This window comes from Perca flavescens, chromosome 19, assembly GCF_004354835.1.
Source record: "Perca flavescens isolate YP-PL-M2 chromosome 19, PFLA_1.0, whole genome shotgun sequence".
NCBI classification, from domain to species: Eukaryota; Metazoa; Chordata; class Actinopteri; order Perciformes; family Percidae; genus Perca; species Perca flavescens.
In genome coordinates, this window is record NC_041349.1 from 30,227,467 (window position 1) to 30,254,276 (window position 26,810).

General features: G+C 40.1%; 2 protein-coding genes across 4 annotated transcripts in view; both read right to left on the reverse strand.

Annotated features, from left to right (window-relative positions):
* The window catches only part of LOC114573893 (uncharacterized), a 38,619-nt gene extending 17,765 nt beyond the window's left edge, over window positions 1-20,854 (reverse strand). For all 3 annotated transcript variants that reach the window (XM_028606106.1, XM_028606105.1, XM_028606104.1), the window contains exons 1-18: window positions 20,778-20,854; window positions 20,140-20,199; window positions 18,389-18,499; window positions 17,898-18,228; window positions 16,179-16,378; window positions 15,658-16,073; window positions 13,601-13,755; window positions 11,284-11,498; window positions 10,373-10,506; window positions 10,172-10,282; window positions 8,937-9,095; window positions 8,711-8,834; window positions 8,438-8,641; window positions 7,545-7,889; window positions 5,128-5,648; window positions 1,971-2,110; window positions 1,659-1,787; window positions 1,053-1,261 (exon numbers count right to left, since the gene is read on the reverse strand). In XM_028606106.1, coding sequence (XP_028461907.1) covers window positions 1,053-1,261; window positions 1,659-1,787; window positions 1,971-2,110; window positions 5,128-5,648; window positions 7,545-7,889; window positions 8,438-8,641; window positions 8,711-8,834; window positions 8,937-9,095; window positions 10,172-10,282; window positions 10,373-10,506; window positions 11,284-11,498; window positions 13,601-13,755; window positions 15,658-16,073; window positions 16,179-16,378; window positions 17,898-18,228; window positions 18,389-18,499; window positions 20,140-20,199; window positions 20,778-20,831 — 3,618 coding nt within the window. In that variant the 5' untranslated portion in view covers window positions 20,832-20,854. The remainder of the gene's footprint in view (window positions 1-1,052; window positions 1,262-1,658; window positions 1,788-1,970; window positions 2,111-5,127; window positions 5,649-7,544; window positions 7,890-8,437; window positions 8,642-8,710; window positions 8,835-8,936; window positions 9,096-10,171; window positions 10,283-10,372; window positions 10,507-11,283; window positions 11,499-13,600; window positions 13,756-15,657; window positions 16,074-16,178; window positions 16,379-17,897; window positions 18,229-18,388; window positions 18,500-20,139; window positions 20,200-20,777) is intronic.
* Window positions 20,855-21,597: 743 nt separating this feature from the next.
* Window positions 21,598-25,484, reverse strand: rwdd (RWD domain containing 4). The gene is made up of 8 exons (XM_028564313.1): window positions 25,270-25,484; window positions 24,455-24,535; window positions 24,122-24,231; window positions 23,360-23,510; window positions 23,028-23,127; window positions 22,672-22,721; window positions 22,537-22,539; window positions 21,598-22,448 (listed from the first exon to the last, which is right to left on the reverse strand). The coding sequence occupies exons 1-8, from the start codon at window positions 25,291-25,293 to the stop codon at window positions 22,410-22,412; spliced, it is 558 nt and encodes a 185-aa protein (XP_028420114.1). The 5' UTR covers window positions 25,294-25,484; the 3' UTR covers window positions 21,598-22,409.
* Window positions 25,485-26,810: the final 1,326 nt, after the last annotated feature.

A 26,810-nucleotide genomic window follows, 5' to 3' on the forward strand; every position in this document is an offset into this window, starting at 1 on the left:
GGCGTACAGCCAAAACTTGAAAGTACCTACGCACAGAAATATTCACATGTATAAAACCAGGCGTATGCCAGGTCCTGCACACCATTCCTTTATACAGTACATCCTAAACAACGTGAAATTGAGCGCACGTGAATGCGCCACCGACCCTGCCTTGCCTCCTCCTATAAATTAATATGGAAATGACTATAAATGCGCCCCCGGTTGAGGTGCTGATCGCAGTGGAGGCGAGAAATTTTTTTTCTGTTTGAATTTTTGTCATCTCGGATAAGCAATAAAAGAAAATGCCCAGAGTGGCAAATGGTGACTTGGTGGTGAATGCACCAAACCCTGGCAGAAATTAAAATAAAAAAGGTCTAATGTGGAAGTGGAAATCAGCGCCACACCAGTGCACAACATGCATCTCAGTGACCAAATTACCAAATTACGCACAATAAGCAGTTTGAACTCACTGATGTAATGCCATTTATTTAAGTGTAGAGGTTAGTGAGGCCAGCATCTCCACGGCAGGTGACAGTATGCACAGTATAACACGCATGGATGAAATAATGAAATAGTAAATAGGACTACAGTAACAGAAATATGTGCAGAATTAAGACAGTCAAGACGGCCCAGTGTTTGGTGGTCCGGGTACACCTTGTTCACTTACATAGTCTACCAATCATCAATTACGCATCACATGAGTGTGTCCACCCGACACTGCGTTTGTTCCTGGGGAGGTGGATCTGTGTGTCCAGCCTCCTGTACATCATGAATGTCTGACTCCCAGACACTATTGCATTTTTCCGTGCGGATCTTTTTGTTGCAAAGTGAGTAGATATTTCATCTATGGGAAATACAAAGGATGATTGAAAGTATTTTCTAAGTGGAGTTTTCATTAATTAATTTTGCCTGTCTTCGAGTGCTACATATCCAAATTGTCTTCATGTTTGGATCCTCAAAAGTTGTTTTTACAAAGTGGTTATCATAACTGTAGTTTGAATAACACCATGTTAAAATATTCCTTGCTGAGATAAGGCAGAATAATGATATTTCCTCTTCATTCTAAGTCTAACCTGCAGACTTTGTCCCATGCGGACAATAAGCATTCTATCATCCAGACCCAATGTGATGGAATCTCCTACAATTCCCCCGACCGCGTCCAGGCTCCTGATGATCCGCCTCTGCTCCAGATCCCAAAACCTCAGCCTTCCATCTGATTCACTGGTGACAGCCAAGGGTCCTCTCTTTCCCTCTCCCAGGGCAGTCACATTGGTCAAATGACCTGGTTAGTTGAAACACCATTATTCAATTGATTATTTCCTTACACAGTTATATTACAAAAAAATGTAGTAACATATTCATACACTATGTAGTACTTTAGTTACAGTAGGTGTGGCGTGGACAAGCATGTACCTTAAGTACTGAGACAATTACATTTAATTTATATAGCCCAATATCACAAATGTACTTCAGGGGGTTTTACAATCTGTACAGTATACGACACCCACTGTCTCCAAAAATTGTTATGGCCAAAAAATTGAAGAAACCTTGGGAAGAGCAACAGAGAAGGGATCCGTCTTCCAGGATGGACAGAATAGAGCAAAACAGCAAAATTATAGTATGGACAAGGAGGTTGTCAGGATGACAACTCTGTGCAGCAGGGCAGTATGATCTGTTACCTGCCAGCAGAATGTGTTGGAGGTCTCCTGGGGGGAGCAAACAGGTGGAGGAGGGCAGCAACACAGATAGGGAGGACTGGCGACACTGAGACAGTAGAGCATGGAGGTAGCTGAACTTCAGCGGGTCACCTGGGTCATACACACAGCAAATATTCACCAAATAATGGAGCATAATATACTTTTTGGAGTTACTTAAGGCCGATACAAAGTATGGGGCATACCAGTGATTAGGCATACGTTAGCCCATTTAAATTTAAATGTACTAAATACATATTGACAAACACACTTTAAAGGTAGATTCTGTCAGTGTACCTTTAGCAAGAGGACGATCCTCAATTACAATTTGTCCCAGTCGACCCATAAGCTGGGAGGCCAGCTGACAGGGGTCCTGCAGCAGCACCGCTCGGGACATTTCCAGTGCACCTGAGAGCACCTTCACATCCACCAGCTCCCTAGGAAGTGAAGGGGATACACACTGTATTTACACAGATGGTGCCATTGGCCACCTATTTCAGCCAGCATTCTCTTCCCCTTACGCTATCTATTTTGAAAAGGCACCGTCGCTGCATCTGAGATTTAGCACCGCCTAGGACGGTTGTGATTGGTTTAAAGAAATACAAACAAGCCAGAGTGTTTTCTATTATTCCTATCCCACAATGTTAACTTGCGCAGCCAGACCATACTCCAATAGAGGGATGACAGCATGCCGTGGAAAGAGGATAGACTGGGCTATAAAGAAAGGAATGACATGCAACAAATATCACAAGCTGGATTTTAGCTCAAGTCAGAAGTACATGACATCTGCTCAGCCTGCAGTAGATAGCTAAAAAAAAAAAGTATCAGGAAATAGGGATGGTTATCATTCAAGATTCAAGACTTTCGATACCGTACTGGTCGATTTTTATCGATACAAATTTTATCTAAATAATTTTAACAAAAACAATTACCACACTACGGTACAAATCTTTTCATTTTCAGATCCTTTAAAACACCTATGTGATAAACATTGTAGTCAAGCCTCTCAAAATACAAAAACACACACGTGAGCCCCGTCTCTGTGCGGAACGTAGAGTTTATTCCTGCATGCCTCTACGACGTGTAATGTAAGACAGCCAATCACAAACATTATTAGATCTCAGTAAAAGCATGCTGCATGCTTATTGGCTCACTGACACTGATTGGATTTACTTGTCAGTTATCGAAATTTGGTATTGAATGACAAGGGATTTTTCGATACTTTCGATACTACACGTACTACCGGCAATACGTCATGTAAATCGCTCCAAACTCCAGGCTATAGACCAGACCGGCATCGCCGAGGCTCCCTATGAGAGGGAAGAATCGCGCTGTTACATCAGGAGAGAAACAGGAAAATGCTCAAAAAACTGTTGTATAGAACGTAAATCGAGACTTTCCCACTGATATATGAGGCTCATAAGAAACGTGAATATTCTAACGTTAGCTTTAGTGGGAGGCTGCAAACAGTTTAGCAGCATCAGACTGTCGTCTCCAACTAAATCTCAGCTTATAGATCGAACAGTTGGTTATTAATAACAGATTGATTAATTACAGACGACACTCAGCCTAACGATAGTAATTTAATCAGATATGTATTACATTATGTACATGAGCAGTATGCGAACAACGTGTTGGGTCATTGATCTACTGATATGGGGGAAGACGGACATGACAGCGATCAACCTTAGTTTTTATTCAAAGTCACTGTTCCATTATCTTGTGACTATTATTTGCCACTGTTCATCACCCCCCCCCAACCGGCCCTGTCAAGACACCAGCTACCAAGAGTCTGGGTCTGCCGAGGTTTCTTCCTAAAAGGGAGTTTTTCCTTGCCATTGTCGCAATAGCTACTGCTAATGCTTGCTCTTGAGGGAATTACTGTAATTGTTGGGGTTTTGGAATTTATAGAGTGTGGTCTAGACCTGCTTTATCTGTAAAGTGTCTCGAGATAACTCTGTTATAATTTGATACTATAAATAAAATTGAATTGAATTGAATTTATTAAAGTCAGGCAAAGTCACACAATAAACATTAGACATGTGTATATAACAAACCATCTGTTTAACAAGAAGAAAATGCACACACATTTGGCAAAATTATGATCTAAACACACGTCAAATTGCATTGACTTCTATGGGATCGTCTGTTTTCTATCCCCCAAAAGGGGGCGCGGCCTTGAGTTTTAATGAAGTACCTGTATGTACCGGTAGTACATATGGAGGCAATATGGTCTGTGCCTAAAAAGTATCAAAGTTTGGTAAAACTTCCTGTCAAAAGAAGAAATCCAAAGATTTCAAGTGTGAGTTGTGATTAGAATCAGAAACATACTACTGTAGACTACTGAACACGGAATTGTGGAGAAGCAGCGTCTGACAATTTTTCTAACTCTCTGAAACCGACAATAAAGCCATTGAACGCAGTAATTCACCAGTTGTGTAGATTCTCTCTCAAGCTCTCTTTATCCATTCTACTACTTCTACTTCTACTACTTCTGTCACAAATGTCTTAAAAATGTGCGCCCTTATCCCCATTCATATGATTCAATGCATCTAGACAACAAAGACACAAACATCTTGGGGAAAGCTTGAGGAGGCAGTGGGATGCAGCCAATAAGAGGCTATGAATGCAGGCCTCTCATGCGGACATTTAGAATGGGCCAATACATTTTGCCTTTTCACATGGTTAACAAAGATTCTTTTTACACTTGTACACAATCTCAACAAAGGACTAATGTGTATGCTCTGCACAGAATTCTCCAAACACTTCTAAGTATCTCAGCTATAGGATGGATTGTCATTAAGTTTGGTAATGGTACCCACAGGGTAAATCCTTAGTGTCTCTAAAGCCACCATGAGGTTGATATTTTTGGTTTTGAGTAAAATCCAAACAACTATTGGATCAACTGTCAGCTGGATCAACAGACACTCACCAGAGACTCCTGACCTTTCCTCTCACACCACCAGGAGGTTGAAATGTTTTTTAGGTCAGACTGATAATGTGTCAACTATTGGATAAATTGCCTTGAAACTTTCCATTTTTACACAATTGAAAACACCAAAGACTGTCAATCAGTTGTAGTGTGTAACACAGGAATGTGTGTTAAGTTGACCATGTACCACTAGTGGTCAGAAACTATACAGGGAACCTTTAAGTGCAAAGTAGTTTGAGTTGAATTCTGTCAACACTTTGTCAATTTGTCTTACATCTTTCTTTCAACTTTATAACATTTTGCATCAAGGTAAAATGATGGTTATGAAAGAAAAATGTATTTGGATGTATTTGGATAGCAGACACTGGAAGGTAAACAGTTGAAATCAGTGACATGAATCTGAACCAAAGCCAAGATGCAAAGTGAGGATCTTCTTGCTTTGGACAACTGTGAACGTCATCATTGGTATATGCAGCTTAAGACAACAGGACAGCATTCTATCTGTCCTCTGAAAGGACCTACTTGTCTGGCAGCACAGCCTTCTTCAGGTCCTCCTCGATGTCCAGGACAGACAGACCCCAGGCCTTATGGAGCAGGAACTCATAGTTGAAAAGGCATTCGGACAGGAAGAGCAAGATTTGACTTGAGCGGACCAGGTGGTGGGGTAACCCGTGAAGCTTCCTCAGATTGAATCTGTAACTTTTACTCATGCCTTCACCATCCTCATCCAGTGTCCATGCCAGTGGCTGAAATATGTGTGTGTGTTGTGACTTATGTCTATAGTAGTTGGCATAATCTGCATGCACAGCCATGAGAGAATCATCTGTTTTTAAATAATGCTTCATGCACACACGCCTCAGCTCAGAATGGGTCCAGCGGTACACCCACGTCCCATCTGTCCTGACCTCAGTTAGGTGATGACCGAGGTCACGTTTCAGTCGAGCCCACAGGACATAAGGCACCCTGGGGTGGCCGGAAGAGGAGTGACATGAGGTCACTTCCTGGAGCACCTTTCCATCTTGGGCCAGTAGGTCCAGTAACTCCTGATGATGGACACAAGCATTTCATTGGTTCAAAATGTCCAATTGATCCCATTCATATTCAAGCTTTTGTGCTGGAAGTCACTTTAATACTGGTGTGACTAAGATAAAATGACTTGTTACATTAAAATGACCAAATACAGAATAACTGTATGCTGAGAAGATATCAATCTTTTGTTTGTAGGTTGAAGCTAGGAATGGTTAGCCCATACTAGCATAAACACTGGGAGCAGGGGGAACAGCTAGCCTGGCAACGATACACCTGCCAACAGCTTTAAAGCTCACTGATTAACATTTTGTGTCTCGTTTGTTTAATCTGAACACAAACACAATGTGAAAATGGTGACATGCTGGAACTACTTCCTGGTGAACACATGGACTGTGCTCAGCGCTCTGTTATCAGTGAGGTTGGTTTGGAACCATTGCGCGTATACACAAAAACCAAAACCTGTGCTCACCGACTGTATCTGGCAACCAGCACTACAGCCAGAGACACTGCACTCAAGTACTCAGCGGGTGGATACACTGTTTGTAAAGAAAAAGCTCCAGCACATAAGTTCCCCTACAAGTGAATGAATGAGTGAATGAACGAATGAGATTCAGCGTGCAGAGACATGAGACTGGGTGTATTTCCTGAGATGTTAATTATTCTTTTAAAATCTTTCAGATGATCTGACTGTTTATGTCTTGCCCTGTTGGACTTCTTTTTTCATTTGATGAGTAGAAAGTTATTATTACTGACTACAGCCCCAAATTGTAATAAATTGTAATTTCTGGGTATGTCATGTTTTTAAATATTGCTGAATAAATCTTAGGCATCACTTCTAAAATTGATATTTGAGCAGTAGCTGTAATGCGGAAAAGATTAGAACAGGTTAGATTTTGTGTTATCAACGGTATTTGGGCTGAATTAGGGGTCGGATTTTTGGCTGATATTACTTATTACTAGAAAAAGCAGGACTGAACCAGAGATTTTACATGGAGTAGGTTAACATCTAGAGTGGGATCTGAGGTAGTCCCAAGATTTGTTTTACACTGTGTTTAACATTTTGGGTAAGCGGGCAAATAAAATTTGAGTATTTGTGCATAATAGTACCTGGGCCTAATAATAATCAGTTTTGTCAAGTAGAAGAAAGTTTTGAGTGATCCATTCTTTTATTGCATTAAGACAGTTTTGAATCGTATTGAGCTTCATAGAGTTATTGCAATTAAAAGAGATATAGCGTTGTGTCATCAGCATAACGATAGCGCCATTTTCTCCTGATATTAAAATCCGATCTGAGTGATACGCTCACAAGTGGACAGCTCTATGTATGTGTATTCCCACCTGGCAGCAGAATGTGTCTCCAAATGTGTCCTGAGTGACCACTTGTGAACAGATACTACTGCCCCGCTCTTTATGCAAATAAAAACGTACATCATTCCATTCACAACTAAAACACATGATTCACTCTCAGTGGTTTCTGTGACATGAGAAGTACTTTGAATGAGTATCGTTACGTAGTTCCGCTCACAGTTGAGTAGGCGGTCGTTAATGTGGCCCAGGACACATTCCCGTTCTCACTGCTATAAGAATCCAGACACAGGTGGCTCAGGCCACCTCCAAATGTGGTCTCAATGATTGGATCTCAATGCATCCTCAATGCATCCTAAGAGTATTTTCACCTGTACTAAGAGCTGTACACTTGTGATCTGATCACTCAGATCAGATTTAATACCAAGTGAAAACGGGGCCAATATGGCCAAGGGGCCAGCAGCAGTTCTTGGTCACAACATAGGACAAAGAACTAAGGCACAACCGCATATTATTCTGAAAATGGTGACAAATGTAGTTTTAAGGTAATTATAGAAATCCCTGTTCACCGAAGCCAAGCAGCCTGTAAATGTAGCTTTCCTCACCTCTTCAGTGACACCCCAACGTGAGATGGATATGAGAGATGCAGCCCGTCTCACTAGCTGCCTCCCCAGCTCTCTCTCCAGGCGAGCCAGCACGGCGAGGTAGAGGCCCCCCAGACTAGCTGGAAGGCTGATGCTGGCCTGGGGGGAGTAGGACGTCCACAGCATGCTCTCAGAGTAAGCTGCTTCCAGGTACAAAGGGCAGGGACAGGATAGACATGCCTGGATTAGCAGCTGCCACTGCTGCTCCTGCAGACACCGCTGGTCAGTCTGCAACTTGGTCTCCAAAGCTGCTGTGATGTCATCAGGACTGAGTGGAGGGAGGGAAAGGACTGTGGGATGGGCTGACTGTTGGTAAGAGAGAACAATCTGTCATCTATAAATATCATATCTACTAGATTAGTTTATGTAACAAGGCTAGATGTATAATTTTAACAAACAATATGCACAACAAGGTCAAATGTATGTGGACAGCCATAGTTATTGCTTACAGCTGCGCTTCTTTCTTGCACCCTGCAGTGTGTTTTTCTAGCGTATTTTAGACATGCATAAAAGTTCAAATATTCCCATCCTTTCAGCACAAGGCGCAGAGTCGCACCGCTCGTCATTGTCCCACTTGGCACAGGGAGCCAATCATATCGAGCAAGAGGTGGGCTTTACTAGTTTACCATTTCCTTCCTGTTTTGATGCCATTAAGACTTTAATTAGCCTGTATATTGCTTATGCTAATCGCAATGTTCTCGTGTGATCAGCCCCAAACTCTGCCCTGGCTGCAGGAAATTGTTCTAGCCCATAACACCTTCTAAAACCACAAATTATTATCACATTCTAATTTATTTGCTTTAAAGTTACAATACAATTTATAATGTTGTCTACTTCAATGGATCCATACTGACCTGCAGAGTGTGAGTACAGTGGGAGTCAGTGGTTGCAGAGAGAATGAGGTAGACATTGGGAGGTAGAGGGGTTGAGATCCAGGAAAGGTCTGCACCATGTTCCTCAGACAGCTCATCCAACCCGTCCAGCAGGACCATAAGGGGCCTCTCTGCTCCCACTAGTCCCAACAGAGAGTGGAACTCATTGATCAGCTGATAAAGGCCCTGGAGGAACAAATAAACCTTGGTATCTCTTTAAAAGTGAAGCTGTTTTTACTAGAGATGGTCCAGTACCTCTGACAGCTGTGTGTGGGTACAGTAGGCTTCAGCCAGCTGGACACAAAGACTCTGCAGGACCAGTCGAATATTCCTGCTCTCTCCAGTGAAGCCAATAAAGTGCACCAATATCTTCAAGCATCTGACCAAATGGGATATAAAAAAGTGGAATGGTTCAAACAGCAATCCACCACCAAAAAACGTTATTGCTAACATGTGATTCTCTGCATCTCCAGCATCTCACCCCGGTAGCCAAGAGGGCGCTAGCTGTGCTACTGCAGCCATGGTGGTGCTCTTTCCCCAGCCTGGTGGTCCCAGTAGGAGGATGGGTCTGGTTTTTGACTGCTCCACTGCCTTCTTCACATCAGCTAGGAAAGCCCGCCTCAAACTACAGCCCTTCCCCCTGATGGATGGAGGGAAATCTCACTGGAGTTAAACTGGAACTTTAGTATGTGTGGAAATACAATTAAGAATACTTATACATTATTAATATGTTGTACTCTGTTAAATAGTCTGAGTAGCCCAGTTTGATAGTTATAGATTACTCTGTTAATTTAGGTAAAATCAAATCATTTCAATTGAAAGGACTTCAAATCCACACCACTGTGCAATAGCAACCTGCTTAACAGTGCTAACTGAGGTAGCAAGAGCAACACCTCTCGGCCTTGCTGCCAGTTTGTCCTGGTGGTCACTCGCAGTACTGCAACAAAAAATGCGGCCCAAGAAACATTTTCCCCATAGACCACTAGAAAGATTGGTCTGTAAAGATGTTGACAGGACACCTCAGACTGCAAATAAGGTAAGATATTATTCTTAATGTATTATAAAAATGTGGTGATGTGACCAGGCCGTTAACGTTTGTTGGGTTTAAATTTAAAAGTACTAATAACAAATATTCATGAGTAATCAGGCGACAGCCAAATGTCGCAGACTTTGATTACTACATGGAAATATGTGACATCATATTTTGAAAGCAATGACAACAACAAACAGGTAATCTTCTAACTAGCAGATTTTTTTTTGTTGTGTGGATCCCACTGCTCACAGTAATAACTGACTGAGAAAAAAAGGTTTTCAGGACCATTAAAAGAGCTCAATTTAATATATTTTAAAGCCAACATGTGAAGGATTTGAATTTTTTTCTGATTTTGGCGAATAGAGGCGAGAATATCAAAAAAGGGGGACACTGGGATAAATGGGCTGAAAGCAAAACAAAGACAATTTTCACCAGCATTATATAATTTTACTACGAACTAAAACTTATGGCATCAGAATAATTTGAAATCTGCTATAATCACTAAACAATTCTACACACAGTGGCTGTGAATGAGATATTCGCAACAACTTCAAGGTGCACTGGGAACGATTTTTATGTGAAAGTACAGCCATGAGAGTCACTGTAACCTAAGCACACCAGAGTGTGGTGTATTTTCAGCTCTTGTGATTGGTAATGGACAAGAAAGACAATGAGCCACTCACAGATGGAGTCCATAGTAAATGTGTCGCTGTATGTCACCCTGTATCTGCACTCTGACAGCTTCTCTCCTCACTGTGTCAAAGGGGCCTTGAGTTTTGGTGGCCTTCATTACTCTGAAAAAGTGAAAGAACATAGCTGTAACCCTTATAACACAGAGATAGTCATTGGTTCATAAAGTGTTTCCATATGTGTGTATGTTGTACTTATTGAGGGAGTTGATAACATTCCTTTGAAAGTGGGAGGAGATGCGCTCGATGTAGAACTGGTGTGAGCGATTGTGTTTCAGGCCTTTCCGTCCCCATCCCACATTACGCTCATAAATGTTGGTGTGGCGCAGCTTGATGATGTAGACATAGAAATTAATAAAACATACTTCAGAGGCGGAACCGAAAGACAAGAGAACAAAATCACAAAGACATGTCTTGTGTTGCACTTTGGTTTGCTTAACAAGCCAAACAAACATCCACCCGGGGAAAACACTGCTAACACCATACTGCAAGCTCGCTCGTCTGCTGAAGTACACTTAACAGTTTAAAAACTTACAGTGACTTTAGATGCTAAATTACAGGTTCCTAGGAATCTTAATTCTTCAACACTGCTTCTAACAAAACACTGACTTTCCAAGTACTGCAAGCCACAGTTAGCAGAGAAAAGTTTTTGTCTCTTTGCCTCTGTCAACTGTCAGACATGTAGACCAGCACGCCTTCTCAGAAGCTGACAGAGCAAAGGAGCACTTCTGATTGATCCCAAACCAGCTTTAAACTCAAAAAAGTAAGACTAAATGTGATTTCAGTTGAAGCCAGTAGTCTCGCATTGCCAGACCTATACCTCCACAGCACTGCGGAGGAGGGTCTGGCTAGTCCACACAGCATTCCGGGATGGGAGAGAAACGTGCTCTGGTTTATAAAACTCTGTCTTGATTTACAGAGATGTGTGAAAAGGTTAACCATGGTCCTCACAAATCCAAGTTTAAAATGCCAACACAAAGAAAGCCCAAGGTAATGGATATCCAGCCTAAATGAATGAAATCCGGCGGAATTTCCATCGGCAATGGAGCAATCCAGGAAGTGGAACGTCGTGGATATAGACTAATAGCCAGTAACAGTGAAAATACCTTTTCATGGAGCCGGTCAATGAATTGCTGGTGTGCTGTGCTGAGGACTGGATCGAGCTGAGCCCGTCCCTCCTGGAGGTCGGTGTACTGAGCAGCATGTTTATGTTTCAGGTTGTTGTAAAGGTCTGGGATAAGCCTCTTATAGCAGTGGCAGTGCTCCTCTGGCGGAGCATCTTTTACAGACTGCAGAGCCGTCTCTACCTCCCAGTCAAGAACTACACGTAAAAAACAGGGGAAAGATCATGGTGACATCTGTTGTTTGTGCCATTAGTCATTAACTTGACGTTAGAAAAGTTTCAAGTTAGACATTTATCAAAACGTGGAAGTTACCTATATACCTCGAGAAATAAGTTCCCGTGCTGTTTTTAAACCATAGGAACTGTTCAGCTTTTTAAAGCTATAAATTATAATATGTCCATACTGAGATTCACTGCAATACTGCCTCTGAATCCATCAGCACAGTGGAATGATTTCTTTAGCCAGATTTAGGAGACACCTCTATCATCAGTGGTGGAATGTAACTAAGTACATGTACTCAAGTACTGTACTTAAGTACAAATTTGAGGTACTTGTACTTTACTTGAGTCTTTTCATTTCTTAGAGAAAAATATTGTAAGTTTTACTCCACTACATTCATCTGACAGCTTTAGTTACTAGATACTTTGCAAAAGATTTTTGCACACAAGACATGTAGTTTGTAAAATACGATGTTTCCTTATAAATTAAACTACCCACCAATATATAGTACAAATCCAGCTAAAATGATTAGACGATTAGAGTTGATTGACAGAAGTGTTTTGATTATTTCCATCGTTTCTAAAATGTGAGGATTTTTCTGCATTGACTACTTTTACTTTTAATCCTTTAAAGGACAATTCCAGCGCAAAACGAACCTAGGGGTTATTAACTGATGTGTACCTACTCTGTTGCTCTCTGGGACATGTTTTCATGCTAATCGAATGTGGAGCTTTGACGAGGCTACCGCGGACTGCTGGTTAGCTTACAATGCTAGTATTTGGGGCATGGGGACACTCAAATTAAATCGTTATTTAATACCACTAAAAAGGCTAAAAAATATCACCACACCTTAACGTTAGCATAATGAGGGTCCCTAAATGTGAACCGAAGCATTGACAACGTTGTAAGTGTACAGATAGTTTATTAAAAAGATAGATTATAAAGACAGTTGCGTTCATGTTTACTTGCGGGAGCCATCTTGGAAACCAGTCATGACAACGTGCAACGTGGAATCTCCACAGACAGTATGGGAATCCCAGACTCATTTGCACGGCGCTCGTTTTTTGACTAGTCATGACTGGTTTCCAAGATGGCTCCCGCATCATGTTTTTTTTTTAATCCTCTGTGTCCTCCTTGGCTACTAGCAACTACAAGGAGGAGGGGGGGAGGGGCGGTGCGTGGTCACAGAAGACTTTTTGTTGTCATTACATAAAATTCCTCATGGGGGGGCCATAAACTACACACTATAGCTTTAAAGTGACTATATGTAACTTTTTAGTGTTTCTAAAACTCTGTCATTTTTCATATAATGATCATAAATGACCTGTAACAGCAAACGAGACTGACAGTGAGAAGAACGCTATTTCTACGTAGTTTTTATTAGTGCCTCTGCCCGGGTCTGATTTTTCCCGCGTAGTCACAGAATGATCTGCGGCTGATAGACGGCGCTACAGTAACACATTCTGATGGGTCACAGATTTCGTTGTAATGCCGGAAAAGCCTGTGTTAGTGAGTATCCAGCCAGGGAAAAGGAAGCAGGAGATTTCTGTATATAGGTTAGGCCTAATTGTATTTAAATGTTATTTTAGAAGTTATCTGTTGTAGTTATGGCTGAAAGAAGGAAATTAAACAAAGAACAACTAAAAGCTAAAAGGGAAAAGGAAAGACAATGGGTGAAAACGCAAGTCCACTTCAGTTGGGCTTTCAACAGATGGAGACAATTACGGGATTGTAAATTCAAAACCAACCCTGAATTGGCCCTCAGGTATGTAATATGTCTATTTAATTCATAAAATAACTTTACAATGCGGCATGTGGTTGTACATCAGTAGCCAACATTAAATTACGTCCCCCTTCCATTTTCCATTGTTTCTTTTCAGTGTTTGTATTGGACTACTATTTTCTTTTCCCAAACTGAAACTTTAAGTAACATTTTCAATGCAGGACTTTTACTTGTGACAGATTATTTTTACAGTGTTGTATTAGTACGTTTTACTTAAGCAAATAATCTAAATACTTCTCCCACCACTGTCCTTCATATGAGAAGAAGAAAAAATAACACTATGTTTTTCAACCGTACCTGTCCTGAGTAATATTGATGCCTCCTCTTGCCCCACTGCCTCATCCGCGCTGCGTTGTAGAATCGCCCACAGTCTGCGGCAAGTAGCGCTCCAGTCCTTCATGGCCTGCTTCCTGCGCTCCATCTCCATGCTCAACATGTCAGAATGGTGAGAGCTGTGAATGTCAACAGGAGATCATGAATAAGGTTGTTACACCTATGTTCATGTTTTCTAGATGTTGAATCCTATTGATTGTTGTGACAGGATGACAGAGGGGCTGATAGACATGAGCCTGTCTTCTACACAAGAACAATTATGGCTGGATTGTTTTGGAATTTGCTCTGGTTATTCATGTTAAAATGAATGTTAAAATCAGCATACTCACAATGACAATGCTGATGTTCACCAGGTAGGTTCAAGAATCTTTATTTGTCATTCAATTCAGTTCAATTTTATTTATTGTGTCAAATATTAACAGGAGTTATCTCAGGACACTTTAAAGATACAGTAGGTCGAGCCCACACTATAATTTACAGAGACCCAACAATTCCAGAAGTAGCTGTTGGCAATGTAAATCTTAGCCAAAGTATTGGTCATATTGAAATTTTGATCTGATGATAACACTAGATAAAATATTGGGGATCATCAAAGTTATTACAATTCATTGTGTGGGGAACATGTGTATTAAATTTCATGGCAAAAATATAATTAAAAGTCTGAGGATAACTTAAGCCTCTGGGACCCATGAATGTCTGTCACTCATTTTGTACTAATCCATCATTGAATAATGTGATTGACAATAAGGAGAATAAACAAGTCACTGGGAGTTATACTTTTGGGACAGTGGATATCTGTACAACATTCCACGCAAATCAATCAAATGGTTGCTGAGATATTTCACACAAAACCAAAAATTCTACTCTAATGACGATAGCAGAGGAAATGTCTGGGAATCGTCATTAGGATTCATTCTCTGGGGTAATAGATCTAATGCCGTTTTTCCATTACATAGTACATGCTCGACTCGCCTAGCCTTTTTTGTTTTTCCATTATGAAAAAAAGTCCCTGGTACCTGACAACAGGTACTTTTTTTAGTATCACCTCTAGCCTCTTTCCGACCAAGTAGTTACAGGAACGTGGTTATAGCAACAGTCCACTTCTCAACAGTTCTACTAACTACTCTCCCCCAAAACCGTTTTTTTTCCATTTGCATTCACACTGGCCAAGTGGCCATAAGAACTGACCTTTTGTTATTATAAAACAGCCATCTAACCACCACTATGCGGAAAAGGGAAAAGACCCTGCCCTGAAGTAGGAGCTGAAAGAGTTACACAAACTGTGGCCAGAGGAACTTAATAATGCCCAAATTGGTCCAGTTGGAACACGAGAAAAAAAAAGGGTTCTAGGAACGTTATGTTCTAAGAAGGGCAAAAATCCCTCAGGTCGGAAAGCGGCTTCTGTCGAAGTCCAAGCTGAGGCGATACCAAAAGGTGACGTGAAAACCTGCAAACTACTGATTGGTCGGAGAGAATCGTCACGAATCACTGCGTCATCATTGCTAGCAACTGACGGGGGTGTCCTGAACAAACCTGTCATTTTTTAATAGTTTAGCCAGCAGTGTTTATTTTTTTGCTGCCTCCAGTTTCTTTTGAAAAAAAATTTGTCTTCTGGTTGTGGCAACAGCCACATGCCGAGAGTCAAAAACAACACACCTTCGATGTTCTGTGTGTGTGTGTGTGTGTGTGTGTGTGTGTGTGTGTGTGTGTGTATCGCGTTAGGTCATGGCAGTTTCCTATGGCGTCGCTATGACGACCAGCCACGCTCGCCTCATGCATGCGGCGGTACTAAATCTGCAATGGAAAAAGGAGGACGGGGAGCCGTGCCGAGTAGAATAGAGCTAGTACTAGCGGTGGATAACTGCCATAATAGTTGTTGAGATATTTTAGTCTACACCGACCAACCGACTGACATTGCAATCCTTAAAAATGTTAACCAAAAACAATCTTTAATTATGAGAGAGAGCATGTCCTGGCTAGATCTGCTGCACCATAAACTGTGACCAGCAGATTGTTTTCACCTGATGGGAAGTAAGCGATAAACAGGAGCAAGGCAATTCCTGTCCAGCCTGTAGCACATCTGGAGTAATGTAAGGTCTTTGTCCAAATCCCCCGGGCTCCTTGCACCCACAGGACTGAGTCTGGCCTCCTCTCCTTTTGAAAATGAGTTGCAGGAGCTTTGGCTCAGCAGTCCTGAGACTTTAGCCTGTTCTCCGAAAATCAGATAATTCCCATAAATGGAATCCTGGACAAAACTGCCAGAGCTGCTGTCTGTAGTGATGCTGGACTGGGAGCCCGAGGCAGGAAAGTCCTCCACTGGTTTGTACTTGGACGCCTGCTGTTGGTCTTTCTCCACCACTCTCACTATGGCCTCAAAAGCCTCTCTGGTGATGGTGGAGGGAAGGCTCTGGACCTCATTCTTCTGTCCTACAAACAACTGACCAACAGAACAGAGAGACATATATGAATTCATCATCGAAAATGCAAAGATGCTGTCTCGGCACTTTTACTGTTACATAATAACAACATGCTGATATCTCACTATAAAGTTTGGACCCTGGGTTTCCTGACATCGCTGGAGATTCTCCACGTGCAGCTCTACAGTGTTGTGGCGTTCAGCTACAGGTGATCCAACCCCCAAGCGGAGGTCAACCATGCTGAAGTCGTAGCCTCTCTGCTTACAGTACAGATACAGTCTGGGATAAACGTTCTCCATGAGCGCACTTCTCTCTGCAACTGTGTCTGAATCAAACACATATGCACATGTGGAAAACAATTTCCTTTTACTGAATGTCAATTGGGACTGATTTTGCTTTAGAAGACAGAGAAAGACAAATTCTGAATGATCAAGACTGTTGTGACATTTCTTTGCATTTAATAAATATGGCTGCCGAATTATGTGGTGATTGAGCTGAAAGTGATATGTGGAACAAAACCACAAATATTAACAACTTCAAACGAGAAAAAATAAAATAACTAAATATAAATATATATATATATATATATATACAGTGGGGGAAATAAGTATTTGCTGGAGCTGCTCCCCCCGCGACCCGACACCGGATAAGCGGACGAAGATGGATGGATGGATGGATGGAAATAAGTATTTGACCCCTTGCTGATTTTGCAGGTTTGCCCACTTACAAAGAATGCAAAAATCTACAATTTTAATCATATGTACATTCTAACAGTGAAAGACAGAATCCCAAAGAAAATTCCAGAAAATCACATCATATGAATTTATTAAAATTGATAACCATCTGATGAGGAAAAACAAGTATTTGACCCCCTGGACAAACAGCAAGTATTCTGGCTCCTACAAGCCAGTTAGTCTTTCTTTAAGACACAGCCCCAATCCGAACCAATTATCTACATCAAATACACCTGCCTCACCTCGTTACCTGTATAAAAGACACCTGTCAACACCCAAACAACCAGCATCCAACATCAACACCACGGGCAAGACCAAAGAGCTTTCTACGGACATCAGGGACAAGATTGTTGATCTGCACAAGGCGGGGATGGGCTACAAGCAATATTGGTTTTATTTGGTAACTTGGGGGCAGCAAACTCTAAAAACAGCATCTGAAACATCAGCACCCGAAAGAGTAACTTAATTCCAGGCTGAAGTGGAATTAGTGGGTTCGCTAGCCTGGCACCAGACTCATTTGCAAATACATATTAGTCTGAAACTTCTCTTTTGATTTTCGATTTCCAAAGGGTGGTACCTACCATGCAAACCAAAATGTCTCTGGCTGCAATTGAATAGACCTACAACCAATCAGACCAACGAAACGTGTGACGTAGCACTGCAAGTCGGGGCGGTGCTTGGTCTGTTTTCAAGCAGGAAAAAAATGGCAGCCAAATCACAAAATTTCTCTAGATTACAGCTAAACCGTAAAATGTGTTTCTGAAAACGTTTGAGGTGAGAGATACAGTAACAGAATCTTGATTCATATTGCACTGCCTAGTTTGACAGTTTTTCAGTTTCTGAGTTTTGTTTTTCGTGAGTTTGCGTTGCACTGGACGGACCTACACATGGGTGACAGGTTATGTTCCAGACTGTTAGTGAGCTATAGAGGTTTTGGTAGGTAGACACAACCAGGCTAGCTGTTACCAGTTTTTTCTTGCGTTTATGCTAAGATAAGCTAACTGTCTGCTGGCTCCAACTTCATATTAACTTACAGACATGAGAGTGGTATTAATCTTCTCATTTAACTCTCCAATGTCCAAATCTGTTCCACAGTATAAACATTCTTACCTTTGTATCCACCACATATGTAGACCATGAATCTCTTCTCTTCAACAAGAAATGGAGGCTCCTCCTTACTCTGAACCTCACTGGTCGTTGTATCACACAACGTGTTTGTCACTGGGAGTTTGTCGTCACTTCCTTTGTCCACATCATCTTTGTTTGACCTAACAGACAGATAAGTCCCACTGTCCGTCTCTCTGTCCTTATGTGTTCCCTCTCTTTCTTCTTCGCCCTCATCTTCTCTTCTGAGTGGCTCCATTCTCCTCAGTAACTTTGTTGAGTCCTCAATTGTTCTCCCATATTCATGTAGGTCTAGTAAGGCCTTGGTAGCCTTAACCTGTTCAAAAAACAAATGATGAGTTGAGTTCTGTATTAAAAGAAAGATGACAAAGGAACGGCCTCAGACTTACAGCTTTATGTCTTTTTTATTTCATTTTAAAGATGAAATGGGCACATTCACTGACATAAAATGATATATAAATAAATAAATGACATACCTTGAAAAAGTGGGCTTTGTGCAGAATTCTGTTCTCTAAATATGGACCATTTGGGGGTCTGCCTGTTTGCAGCAGCTGTCGTTGATTGTGGAGACAGACAGGATCACTCCGCTGTAAAAACATTGGGATTGCTTTAGCCATAAATGAATGAACAGAAACATAAAACATTTAGTGTTTCCGTGTTGGCCTGAGACAATCACTCTGAGGTAATTTGCCTTCAGTTTGGTTTCATGCCAATTCCTGTTTGTCCTCTTAAAAAATAAGAGCATCAGAGAAGACATAAGAATGGGTACGTACAGTATGTTAAGGTAACTGTTTCACCTATTTACTTAATAGATGTTGAATTAAATTAAAATGGCACTCTGGTGATTTATTATTGAACTTATATAAAGTTTGTGGATTTCCAAGAGACATTTAATTTGTAAATTGTCAAAATCAAAGCAGCAGAGGCTGAGATATCCTCACTTTAAGTCCTACCATGGGTCAAGCCCTAAAAACACTGGATCCTACATTTCCCATAATGCAATTCGATAGCATCTTTTAGACCCTCTGTCCACGCCCCACGTCTCCATGACCCCAGTTTGTAATGCAGGCTTTCAATTATAAAGAAAAACCCTGATGATGTCATCAGCTCTGCTGAATTTGGACATGTGACACAGACTTAACATGCAATTATATAATACAGTCAAAAACGTATAATACTATAATACATTTAGAATTAATAAATATATGTCTGATAAAATAATATCTATATTTTTATCTCCATCATTGCAGGTTTGTCTTCATGTCTTTTGTTAAAGTCAGAAGTAGTGGTGAATGTATGGACAAAAGGTGCCTTTTCTACATAAAGATTAAATTTGATATTGTTTTTTGTTAAAAACAAAAAACAAATAGTGGATAGGTTTGTAGAAGAAGTACAGAGAGAACAGGACAATTTACTTGGTAAAAACATTTGGTCTCTGTGTGTAGTCCAGCCTTTACTTCAGAGACAAACGTGGGTCACTTTGTAACACACATTATAATGCTCACCTAGCTGCTATGTTGCACACCCTCATACTCTACTTCTGACTGGCTAGTAGTCCTTAACTAGGTATTGAGCATGTCCGACTCCCAACAAAGATGGAATAGAAGTGAGATGCCTCCCTCTGTAGCTAAAACAGAGAGCTCAACACACAGGATGAAAAGAGGAGTTGCAGCAATGTGCAGTGCAACAAAAATATGAACCATGTAAACCTATTCAGGTACAACCTCTAAATACAATTCTGAAACTGAAAATGAGAGTAATATGACTTCACTTTCACTTTCAGTGAAACACAAGCAAGCTCCAAATCCATTACATCTAATCTCCTACACCTTCTACCACTTAGCCTGTGCAATCAGAAACTACTCTTTTTATGTCTGTGTCTTATTCGCTTGAATGTTTTCATACAAAAATGAGCTTTACACACATGAGAGATGAATATTTGATGACTGTGTTATACATTTTAAGTATTCTTGATTTGGGTGTTAACATGCTTATTTAAATTTTAAAGGGTTGTAAATCTGGTTCTTCAAGTTAATTGTAGCACGTCATCGTCAACTTTATTCAAATAAAACGTAATTTCCCACAAAATAGCGGCTAGTGAAAATGCTGAGTGGCTAGTGGTTTTGGAAACCACAGTAGCTGGTGAGCATAAAAGTTAATGTGAAGCCCTGCATACATGCATACCTACATATCTATGACATAATATACCCATAAAGTCACAGTTCACCTGACATAGTGCAGTATGGCCAGTGTTTATAGATGGAAGTATTACAGCCTCTCTGTCCTCCTGCAACACAGGAAATGTAAATTATCACACACTTTAGAGACCGAAATTCAGCTTTAGGAAATACTGCAATTAGTCTGAGCATAACAAACAGTACACTGTACAGTTTTTTAAATAGCTTTTAGCTGCAGTAGGCTTTTGCAGTTAGTGGCAGGACCGTGCAACTTTGCTTTTCTGTGTAAAAATGTAAACTGTTTTTCAATGTTGTTGGTCGTCTTTTTGACACTTTTGTCGCTTTTCCCGATGTTTTGGAAATGTTTTGGCGTTTTAGTCACTTTTTCTGACGTTCTTTTTATCAATTTCTTTTTCAAATGCTATAAAATGTACTAAAACACCCAAATTCAATGAAAGTAGTGAGCTGATCATTTAATTTACTTGTGAAGAGCGTTGAATGGAACCATACGCGTTTTTTCTTTTGACAATTTGGTTGAAAGAAACCTACATTTCTGATATAGAAACTTTTTGAAAATGGGTCAAATGTGACCCGAGGACAACATGAGGGTTAATAGTTTTCAAACAATCTAAAATCCAGTATGAATTATTGAAAATTAAAACTATATAATTTGTCGTAAAACACTTACTTTCTTCTTCTTTTTGGGAAAAAGCCCGTCCCTGTTATGGTTATAGGTCCACATTCCGTCCCCTCCGACCGATATGAGACAGCAATGTGTCAAGTAGGAAGGAATAAAAGACCCAACTTCCGGTCGCAATATAAATATATAAATATATATCTATATATATATAATATATATATATATATTTATTTATATTTTAAATAAAACGTTTAAAGGGGAAAACTATTTCACTGGACATTGATTCCCCCTCAAATATAGCAGTTTAATAGTCATATCTACTCATTCCAAATGAAATATGCTTATATTATTCCAAATGCCAGTCAAGTTTTTATAGTTAACATTTATAGCTTGTCGTAAATGTCGAACACATTTCTGGCCAACCTATAAAAATGACTGAAAACACATTTTATTTATTCACATGCTGTTTAAATCTGTTTCTGTTATGCTGCAAAACAGTAAGAATTTAACATATTTAGTCTGTGCAGTAACATTAAATACCCCACACTGTCAATCAAGTGTTATTCCTCACCTTAATTGGGAAAGACTTGCAATCAAAGCAGCTCCAGGCTGTTCTTATGTGCAATGTATAGTTCCAGTGCTGTTTTTCTACATAGATTTGACCTGATTAGATAAGTACTGACCCTGTACAGGAGTTGTTCTTTCCACAGTCAAGAGGTTTTGTTCTAGTGTGCAAGGACTTTGTTACAATATTAAGTCTTCTAAGTCATATCAGAGGAAGCCTTTTTGAGTAACTAAGATTTCTACTTCTTTACAGATATTTAAACTCTCAAATTACCAGAAATAGGACCTCATTGGTACTAACAGCAATTATCAGATTCGGTTTTATTTTGAAGGCAAAATCACTCAACTTCCTTTGTAACTCTGGCACAATTTTGTTACTTCACACTTCACAATTTAGACCATGATCACTTGAGCCTTCTTATACTCTCAAAATCTCACACAATTCTACCCAATGGTAAATTACATTTTTAGACAAGCAGTAGACCAAATCTGGTTTATTTATTAAAAAGAATTAAATTTATAGGGGGAAAAAAACATTTGTCTGGTGACATTTTGTGTGTTATTAAAAATGTACACTTTGACACATCCATTTAGAACCACTATCCCAACATTTATAGCTCCAGTGCCTGGCAGCTGAGCCTAATCACAGACTGAAAACATGGCAGTGACAGCAAGTATCTCAAGCACACTCCACCCTGATGGATGACATGAGCAGAATGTTTGAATGCTAACTGTATAGGAGGAGCAAAAGCTGATGATGTGTTCCTCTTCACCTGATCGCACACAAACACATAAAACACAGCAAGGGCTTCAAATAGTTCACAGCTCAAAGTCCGACTTTAGCTGGACGTGTGTGTGTGTGTGTGTGTGTGTGTGTGTGTGTGTGTGTGTGTGTGTGTGTGTGTGTGTGTGTGTGTGTGTGTGTGTGTGTGTGTGTGTGTCCTGAAGTCCACTATTCCCAGCCTGCTTTGGTTCTCAGGGTGAAAGCGGCCATGTTGAGTAAATGTTGAAGATGGAGGATGTGACTGTATCTGGACAGCAGCATCAACAGGCTACTACAGGTGAGTTCAGACTTCACTGCCCTTCTTTGTACAAAGCAGCACCAGATCACTGCCCTCAGGCCAAATCATCATCTTTTCCTCCTGTTTTACTCAACTGCAACATGAAAACAAAAGAAAAACAATAAGACATGGTATTGTGTGAAGGATTTCAAAGATTTAACTTAAAAAGTTTTTTTACTCACATGCTGGACCATCAAGCAGGAGTGAGGTGACGAGAGAGAAAAAGACAAATATGGACAGGTTCATGATGAATGTCACTGCAAACTTAAAGCTGAATAAGTACACCACCTTGTGGCCAGAAGATAAAATGCACCTACTTTGATAACGTCAACCCAGTTCCAACCTCTTGGCAGTTCCCCTTTGTGATCTGAAAGCAGAAATCGTTAAGATACGCACTGCTGTCTATTGACTTAAACACTAAAGCTACTGGCTCTAAATTATTCCAAATTCCATTATCCAAATGTTTCACAGCTATCAAATATGCAGTGCTGAATCTTCAGAAGATTTTTATAAAATGATGCACTGCAACACTAGCAATCTGAGGCGACATAACACAGTAGAGTTCAGTAAATAAAGGATCAAATTTTGATCAGAAGGTTTCACAATAAGAAATGACCAATTTGGTCCTTTAAAATTAAAGACTATCTTCCTGTGGAAAGTCTGACTAATGTACCTGTTCTGTTGATAATCCTCCTCTTCTGAGATTTAGTCAGCTGCTCCTTCTTCTCCTTCTTCTTGGCTATTGAGCTGGTGATCCCATCACTGCCGGATGTCTGCAACAACAACACACAATTGTTATTTTTGTTCAAATCTGATGACTAATTACAACAAGGCTCTTCATACCTAATCTAGGGGGAGGACAAAAAGAGCACCAATCCGGGGAAGAAGCCACACAACGCCTACAATGGTTGACTGACAAGAGGGGTTGTGCCAAAAATAGACCCACGAATAAGGATTTTGAAACTGTACTGATGTATTTAGTTGAGAGTAATGGAATATACTGACCACAGCAGTGGCTACAGGCTTGTGGTTCTCCATGAGGGCCTCCTGGTTCTCCTTGGCCCACTCAAACAGAGTATACATCATTGCAGTGCCCAGGTTAGCCTCCACCTGCTCCTCCAGCTTTGTAAGAATCAGCTGCTTCGTCTCCGCAGAGCTGGTATTAATTAATTGTAAAGGAAAGAAACAACATGACCATCACATAAAGTGTGTGTCCAGCTACAACACAGCTTTTAGGCCAATAAATAACTCAGAGATTGAATATTTCTTTCATGTTGAGAAATTCAATGTACAGGAATCCAAACAAATAGTTAAACTGTTTGAACAACTGAAAATTGTAAAATACCCAAGTAATAATAATAAACACATTTTTTAAATGTTTTTGGTGTCTGGTCAGAATGTTCTGAGGGGGTGGGGGTTACGTTGGGGGGGAGGGACTCGTGACCCTAGTATTTCTTAAGTTGTGGTTACAGTCCTGATGGACTGCAACAATTTTGAAACAGAAATTGATCATGTCGGAATAATTTGAAAGAAAAAATATACTGGCAAAAAATTCTACACGGTGCATTTACCATAAATTGGCTACATCCACATACAGTATTGAAACACAACTATCTGTTAATTGTTAAACATGTCTTACAGTTTACAACCCTGCAGAGGCAAAAGGCGCTAATTGTTTCCACATTTTGATGTCATATTCTAATCTGCCATCAGTTACCAATGTAAACTAATGCATAATAATAATTTAGCACTGTGCTCGCAACTTACAATCTGTTGTTGAAAAAGGCATCAAGGGACATTTGTGGGGCCGTCTCAGGATATGTCTCAGGCCATGTGATGTCCAGCATGAATGCTTTAGTGTCATCAAGGTCTCCTATCTGTTGTATAACATTACAATAGACGGTAAAAGAAGGTACAGCTACAGAACAAATCCTAATAGTTTGTTAAAGGTCATGAAGTACAAGTGAAAAAGCATATTTAGTTTTTTGCTTTAACTTGATGTATATCCTGGTGAAACATGTAGTTGGGGAGGCACAGGTTATGGTTTTTTTTAAAGCAGGATTGGACAGTACAAGGGACAGTACAGGGGATAGTACTCACCCTAAACTGAAAGGAAACTAAACTGATTTCCTTGAAACACTCATCCCCCTCATAGATTGAGCGAAGAGCCTCCAACTCCATCTGTGGTGGAAGAAGAGAGGAAGAAGCAGGAGGTTAGACAGATTTAAGTACTTCCTTACATCAGCAGCAGCTTGTCCCGATAGCTTCCGCATCAAACACCATTACAAATATGGTAATTTACACTTGGCATGGGTATGCAGGATAGGACGAGTCAAGACCTTTTTACGAGATAATGATTACCTATGTTTTTTAAATCGGCATACATGTAATCCTCCAGACATTAATGGACTCTTTAAATTCAACCTTTAACTTGCTAAAGCCACCAACTTACCACTTATTACTGTAATGTTTGCTACGTTTTATGGTGGCAGATATCTGTGAAACACCGATATTTAATTGGTAAATGTGCTTTTTAACAGCTAACATTTACACCGGATGGGTTAAAGGAAGTTTTGTATTCATAAAAGCTCTTGACTTGAGGTTTTTGTGACACGCATTCCTCCCTAGAGTTAAAACACACTTAATTTGGCACACTTTTAAATTGAGTTTTGCGTGACATTTACTCAGGCATGAACGACGCTTATCAGGGCTCAAAAGAAGACAATTGACACTCTGTCCTGAGTTTCTTGCACATTTAATAAGAACTGACATGTTTAATTGTTTGCTAGGTAACGAGCAGAAAAGCTGTAAACTAAGCTCGCTAACCTACACTATTATGCTAGCAGTCACGCTAGTGTCAAGTTGTTAGCCGCTAACAGAAGCTAGCCTACTACTGCATCATCATTGATTCATACCTCTTGATCCTCGTTAGCTGTCATGGTTTTCCTGCTGTTTGGGTCCGCTATACTCTCTGTGTAGAGTTTATAAATCCCAGAGTTAACAACCCATTTCTCCTATTAAAACTTTACTAAGATAATAATGTAACAACTTCCCAAGCTGGTACAACCGGGTACAACCACAGACAGTATCTAAGTGCCACCATATTACACGCATGCGCAGTTCTTCTTCTTTGGATTAAGACAGACTAGACGCTGCAGTGGCGTATTGCTGCCCTCTACTGTTTGTTACCAACATTGTCTTTACGTGAATGGATCGTAGCGAAAAGACAGCTTCACCAGCTGATCTCTGAAAAGCTTCCTCCTTTGTTGCATTAGTTCTTGCATTGGATCAAGATGTGTTTTACTTTCTCCAAGTCTCCACACTCACATTTTCCATCCAGGTGTTTCCCAATCAGAGCCAACCCACTCCTAAGCCCTCAATGCCCGAGTCTTAACCTAGTAATAATGCATGCGCAGTTAGGCACTCTACGAACTGAACTTTGAACCACATCATTAGCGGATTAGTGATTTTTTTTCTGCAAAGATGTGTGTCTTTTCTGCATCAAGTAATGGTACAAATTCTTTATTTCTTTAAAGTAAATTGTTATTAGTTTTTTGACTGTCAATCTATTTCAGAGGAGCAGTGTAGTTTTTACTTAAATGTGACTAAAAACATTGACAATCCACATGTGGAAATACGTAATTTCGATAACATGAATATTCAATACAAAGATACAACCATTATGCTTTGATCACGGTGTTATGTTATGTTGATCAACTTTTTAATGCACATATTCACTTACTAATAACCTATAATGAGTTATCTATGTTAAATTTAGTAGGTACATGACAATAATAAGGTTCATGATAAGCGTGCACTACAGTTTCTAAGAAGTTTCATAACCGTTTCAGCTTCAGAATTGCCCATAGTATATTCTTATTAAAGAAAATGGTCAAATAAATATATCAGAAATATAATATGAGATGTAGGCTAACTATTAAATGCAACTCTTCCCCAAGGAAGATGTTTTGATCAACCCATGATGAATAATTAAAAGGGCATATATGGTAAGAAATACTGTGTTATGTAAAATGGGTTTCATTTAGAATTTTGTGCTGGTATATCCAGGAAAACATGTTGAGGAGATTTAACCTGCTGCATATTGATAATCTTCTTTGGTTTTCTGTGGTTTAGAAAAAAGAGTAAGACACAATTTTTCCATCTGTTAGTTCATTGCACGCTTAATGTTCGGATAGGACTTTTCACTTTATAAAGAGAAAGACTTAAGTAAAAATTTACAGGCAGCCAGATGAACAAATATTTGATTTTCTCCTTGAATGGGACATTCTATAAACATAAAGGAAACGGATCGACTCAACACTGACATTTTGACACTTGTTTGCCAATGATTTGAATATGGCACCACTGTTAGATGTTAAAAACAAGAGTGCTGGGCGCCCGGATTGCTCAGTTGATGGAGTGGCGCAGTTGATAGAGAGGTTTGTTCCTCGACGCA

What these genes read in the sequence shown, in the direction of transcription:
- rwdd (XM_028564313.1), bottom strand. Translation starts at nt 25,293, where the DNA reads ATGACAGCTAACGAGGATCAAGAG. An exon ending in CAGCTAACGAGGATCAAGAG is followed by an intron (nt 24,536 to 25,269) that starts GTATGAATCAAT and finishes CTTCCACCACAG; the next exon opens with ATGGAGTTGGAGGCTCTTCG. An exon ending in GAGGATTATCAACAGAACAG is followed by an intron (nt 22,722 to 23,027) that starts GTACATTAGTCA and finishes TTCTGCTTTCAG; the next exon opens with ATCACAAAGGGGAACTGCCA.